Source organism: Asparagus officinalis, chromosome 7, assembly GCF_001876935.1.
Source record: "Asparagus officinalis chromosome 7, Aspof.V1, whole genome shotgun sequence".
NCBI classification, from domain to species: Eukaryota; Viridiplantae; Streptophyta; class Magnoliopsida; order Asparagales; family Asparagaceae; genus Asparagus; species Asparagus officinalis.
This window is the reverse complement of record NC_033800.1, coordinates 47,962,545-47,968,738: the sequence shown is the minus strand read 5'-3', so window position 1 is coordinate 47,968,738 and position 6,194 is coordinate 47,962,545. Positions and strand designations below refer to the sequence as shown.

The window sequence follows — 6,194 nt, the reverse complement described above, 5'->3', positions numbered from 1 at the left end:
GGGGGTGGCATGTTCTAATATTTGCCCCCAAAAAGTCATATTGTAAACATGGTCCTACAATAAATACACATGGTAGAGGGCTTCCTTCGATCATATTATAAACATGGTCCTACAAGAAATAAATGTCTTGCCATCTACTGAGACAAACATGGTAGAGGGCTTACCTTCAATCTACAGTGTAGCAAAATACCCTCCCAACACAAATCAAAGACTTAAAGAGTCTAAACCATTGTCCTCAGACCAAGAAACGGCTTAGCTAAATGCATTTTAGTCAATAATGCCCTTGTTTCAAAATTAGGATTTGGACTGACCATGCAAATACAGCAAGTACCAATTCCATGAGTCAAACATGCTACTCATGTCACTTTTTATAAGTTTCTGCAAATAAAACTTACTGATATAAATAAATAACTGTTTGAAGTAAAGTTACGAATTAAAACCTATAGTCAGCTGTTGCTTTGACAAATTTTCTAAAATGTTTAAGAATCATTTAGCGAACAAAATATTGGTTTTAGACAATTTGATTATTTGAGAAATCTATTAGCTACAGGAGTGATCTTTGATCCTAATTGTTGTCTTTTAGATTGTAGCGTCAGTGCACGGAGCAGATCTAACACTTATGTTATACCCTGGCAAAAAAATGCAAGTATGCAACTATTGAGTCATGGTGATGTAATAATTAAATTAATTAATTAACTTATCAGTGTAACTGTGTAATCCACAGCACATAAGGATTTCAGAAAATCAAATAGCTACCAAAAAGCAGCCAGGGCCACGGAAATAATGTAGATCCAAGAAACAGCTAGTATAACCTTTAAATAACATAACTTCAGCAGTGAAAAAAATTGGAATCCCCCCATGCTTTATATATTATATAGATATAAAAATGCAAGACTATCAAACATGAACAATATAACAAAGAATGAGGTGTTTCCATCAGCTTTACTTCTATCTAGTAAGTATATGCACGATGTTGGGTGGAAATTCACTTGTAACAGTCATCTCATTAAACACCGTTTTTCCATTACAAACAAGTATTAAAAGCCAAGCAATTGGGAATGCATGTCAGCTTCCCTTCCAGAGGAATTAATTTCCTTTGACATGCACGATATCCCTGCTAGATGCATAGCTTTAAGGATACTTAAGACCCCATGAACTTTAGGGAGTTTTGCACGTAACCCCTGCAAAACTTTGTTTATTCAATTAAACTCCCTGAACTTTGGATCGTCTCACTTAACCCCAGCCCCCACCCCCAAAAAAATAACAATAAAATAAATAAAGTTTGAAGGTTTTACAACATACACCCCTGATGTAGTTACTGTTAATAGTGAAATGACCAAAATGACCTTTTTGAAATATAACCCACCAAAAAAGATAAAGAGGTAAATTTTAATAAACTGAGAGGTACTCGTACTTTGCTATCATGTCACATGGCTCATCAAAGTTCATAATGTTATTGTGGGGTGTTAAGTAATACAATCTGGGGATTAAATAGGATAAACAAAACTCAAGAGGGTTACGTGCAAAACCGCCACGGTTCAGGGAGTTTAAGTGAAAATCACCCTAGGTTTAAAAGTTGGGCGTACAAGAAAAGAGCCTGCAGGGACAATGAGTTTCAGAGCTCTTATTCTGTTTTGTTTTGTTCTATTTCTGTTTTAGGGACAGCTATTTTTCTGACTATATGTATAGGGACAATTATTTTTTTGTAATCCATTACTTTTCTTGGTTTTTCAATAGTAACTGCCAAATAGTCAGGTTTTCAAGATCTCATACTAAAGTCCGTAACTGTTAGATTTAAAAGAAACTCAAGACATAATTCAAATCATAGGGATTTAATTTCACGTTCATGTGGATCTGAAGCATGCATACACATGAGAATAATAGGTATAATATAGCATATGAGGGGAATCTCTCAAATATATAGTGATGTGGTTGAATCTCAACCAACTAGAAACAGAAGGGTTCTTTCTTTATTACCCACAACACTTAGCAGGGTTCTTTCTTTATTACCCACAACACTCAGGCTAAGATTCAGCCACATCACGACAAATGAGAGAATCCCTCGGATGTCATACAATACCCCTTATTCCCGGTCTTTATGTGTATGTTATGAAAGCTTTTGTAAACTTAAGGGGACTGAGGGCTTTGTCCACTAATTCTATATCCCTTGGATTTGCTTAAGAGGAACGAGGGTTTGTCCACTGACTTCAATATCCCTTAGATTTGCTTTGAGATGCGTGTTGATGTAGGATACGCATCAAGATTATCTTTTCTCAATATTCACCACGCATCAGCACACATCTCAAAGTAAATAAAGTTAATGAACAGAGTCCTCACTCTGCTTAAGCTTATACGAGCATTACTCGATGAGATGCTCTTTATGAAATAGTACAATTAACCTCTTAAAAGAGCTGCTAAATAAATGAAATGATTCTTTTTTTTTTTGTTGGTTCTATTAATGAGTTTCAGACTACTATGAGAAAACAAAGAACAGAATGAATTTTAGCTACAATTTTTTTGGGGAGGGTGGTGGGCATCAGAAGATTACAAAAATTATAATCCTTTCTGATTTTGTATGTACTACTATCTGAATCCTTCAGATTCCAGAGCTTCTCCACATTCATAATTTATAACTTATCTCTAATATATATATATATAACCAAGTGCTTGCTTTAATATTGATCATACCCTGTCTTTTCGTATATATATATAACCAAGTGCTTGCTTTAATATTGATCATACCCTGTCTTTTCGTTACACATTTTGGAAAAATTCACACTGGACAATTACCATCTTTAACCTTTATCTAACGCTTCCCTTTAGCTACATACGCAGTAGGGACAGGTTGCCTTTTTTCCAACAAGTCTTTTTGGGAAGTAAACAGGTATTTTCATGTAAGAATGCAATGCTGAAGGCAAAATAGTAATTATACAAGAATATATCAGATGTATAAGAAACATTATGAAAACTGTGAATCATCCTTACCTTCAGGGTTGTCCCTTCTTTATGGGCTTTCTTTGCGACAGCTGCAGCCTTATCATACCCAATTTTCTGTTTTAGCAATTGATGGTTGTAAATAACATGATCGAATATAATTACTGTACAGGGAAATAGGTAATGACTAAACAACTTACAGGGTTCAACGATGTAACAAGCATCAATGACTGCAATACATATTAGAAAACAAATAATTAGAAACCAGTATTATTTTAATCAAAAATGACATGGAATGGTGTAGAAGATGGTGTATGAAAACATACCTCGTGCAGTAACTTAGATATTCTTTCATGATTTGCTTGAATTCCCCTCACGCAATTCTTTTCAAATGAAACGGATGCATCTCCAAGTAGTCTCAAAGACTGTCAACAAAAAAAAAAAAGATCAATTGGTATTTCCAACACAAGAGATGCAATTTCAGGTAATATTACCCAATGTATAAGAAGAACTAAAGAATAAAGAACATTACAGCTTGTTTTTCATTTTAAAAACATAATGTAAATCATAATCTGGAATTAAATATAACGATTAATAGCATCATATCATACACGAAGAAGGCCACTAGCAATCATTGGCTTGTAAACATTGAGTTCAAAGTGGCCATTTGATCCACCTACAGTGACAGCAACATGATTGCCCATAACCTGCAATAAAAATAGCTGCTGGATTAGCCTTCCACGCTTATGAAAAGATGAAGGTTTCTTACTATGATAGATAGTACCCCTCTAAACTGTAATTTATTTGACCAAAATTGTAACAGCGTTAATAAAAGATTAAGGGACCAAGGAGCACAAATAAATTTTACAATTATAATAGTCAACTAGGATGAAGAGAGAACCACCCCTGGTGCTATTTGCACTCATTGTCTAAATCCATCTCCATTGAAGCAAGCAATTATACAAGATTCAGTTGCAAGAAATAAGCACTCTTAAGGACTCCAGGATTTCATCAAGTGAACATTAGCTGATCGAATCTAAATTTTCCAAGTAGGACCAGTGAAGCAAGTGTGTACGGGGCTGAAAAAAAAGTAATAACTAAAAAGTTCTCATCAGAGAATTATCACGTGGGTTAGCTGTTTCTTGCTAAGGAGAAAAGAGGATTTACAGTAATCGAGATTACTAGAATATACGGATCTAAGGATGTTAAAATCTAGAACTCTACTTAGACATCCGGTAGGTAACAATTCATGTGTTTCTATCACTTTGTAAAATCACCATGAACAAACTTGTGCTTTGTGTATCACATTACTTATTCATTTCTGAAATACAATTGGTTGATATTCTAACTCCTTGATTGGTATCGTCTGACACCTTTTCTTTAGAAGGAAGAGTAAGCAACCCGTGGAGACAAGCAATCACTAAGTAGAAAGCTTAGAAAGGTTCCACAAATGCATTTTGCCAGCAATAAAAGCAAAACACTATGGTAGCATGATAAATTTTGGGAGTAGCAAATTTTGTGTATAGTTAAGTGCTTTTATAGCTATTTTCCACTATTCAGGTATTCTGCTAGACTCAGCTGTCAAATTGATACATTTTGGATAACGATACATGTGTTTGGATGGATGTGTCTATATATAAAATACTTGTACCACTATTCAGGTATTCCACTAGACTCAGCTGTCAACTTGATACATTTTGCATAATGATATGTGTGTTTGGCGATGTGTCTGTACATACTTGTACAGATTGTCCCTTGACCATTAAAATAGGTCATATCAAAATTTTCTTGTATATTAAGTGATATATGGGTCAAGACAATACAGAACATATCTAATAAGCGCACCGCTAAGTTAACTTCAATTAACTTTAACCATAGCTCTGTTGCATACTCAAACATAAATCCTTGCCTCGATATAAATTGTAAGTGACATCTTGGACATCAGACCACTTGAGAAACAGATCCTTTCGGAATTATTATAGTGAAGGTAGAAATGTAGTACCTGTGCACAAACCATGGTGAGAGCCTCACATTGTGTAGGATTAACCTTCCCCTGAAAGAAAATGACTACGTCATGTTTAATGTATAAGTAGGTTCACCGATTAATCATCTATGAAACTGGCCTCAACAGAATGGTAGCTGTATTCTAATCAGTAGAAACTCTTTATATGAAATACTCAAGCAAAAGTCCATACAGGCATGATGCTGCTGCCAGGCTCATTTTCAGGCAGTATGAGCTCTCCGAGTCCACAACGAGGGCCACTTAAAATGGAAAAAAAGAAGAAGAAAACAAAGTCAATTATCTAAGGGAAATACTATGCTGCAAATGCATGCAAGTAAAGTTTATATGAAAGAATACCTTCCAAGAAGTCGTATATCATTTGCAATCTTCATAAGAGAAGCAGATATTGTATTCAAAGCTCCACTAGTCTCAACAAAAGCATCATGTGCTGCCTGATAGTGATAGATAAGCACAATATGTGAGTATGGTGTCAGATTATACTAAAGAATACAGATTTTAAATTTGCATAGGCATGTTGTCATTGCCATTATACCATTGACTAAAATACAATGGCAAAATTGTTCGGCATAAAATAAACAAAACGAAATTATTACTAACCGGCTATGTGCACAGGTGTGCATGAGTGTGTAAAGAGAAAGAAAGTGAAGAAATGACAAGATATATATAAGATATAGAGGTCAAATATGTAAGAAGCTGCATGTCTTTGTCAAGAAAAGGGGCCAGATAAAAGCATGTTACTGAAAAACAACAGAGAAGAGAAGCAATCCAGATATAAAGTAATTGTTTTAACACATTAGGGAGATGCAAGAAAATCCCAGTTTTTCCTACAATGATAGTTACATTACTGTCCTGGAACCATATAAACCTCACTTATACTAGCTTTTCTAATAAAAGCTATCACACAACTTGTTCCAAGTGCATAAGAATCCACATCCTTCCCTCTCCCTTCCCCACTTAACAAGATTGCTCCCATTCTTTTTAAATGTCAGCAGGATCAAACTCAAGTGTTATTAGCAATTGATCCAAAAACGGTTTTTTCTATCCATATCTAGTACAGAGTTAAGATATTTAACCTAGATTTAAATGCACAGACCAGACATTCTGTCAAGGAATGAGTTTGGAGGGTCATGACATCATAGTTGTGACTGTTCTATACACATGTATAACAGACCACATTTGCATCGTTCCTCTCTCTCTCTCTCTCTCTCTCTCTCTCTCTCTCTCTCTCTCTGTTCCC

At 35.0% G+C, this 6,194-nt stretch overlaps 1 protein-coding gene across 1 annotated transcript in view; it reads right to left on the bottom strand.

Moving 5' to 3' along the window:
• The window catches only part of LOC109846592 (fumarate hydratase 1, mitochondrial), a 26,642-nt gene that overhangs the window by 1,110 nt on the left and 19,338 nt on the right, over positions 1-6,194 (bottom strand). The window contains exons 9-15 of the mRNA XM_020415839.1: positions 5,294-5,388; positions 5,130-5,196; positions 4,937-4,987; positions 3,546-3,641; positions 3,261-3,359; positions 3,135-3,164; positions 2,986-3,051 (exon numbers count right to left, since the gene is read on the bottom strand). Coding sequence (XP_020271428.1) covers positions 2,986-3,051; positions 3,135-3,164; positions 3,261-3,359; positions 3,546-3,641; positions 4,937-4,987; positions 5,130-5,196; positions 5,294-5,388 — 504 coding nt within the window. The remainder of the gene's footprint in view (positions 1-2,985; positions 3,052-3,134; positions 3,165-3,260; positions 3,360-3,545; positions 3,642-4,936; positions 4,988-5,129; positions 5,197-5,293; positions 5,389-6,194) is intronic.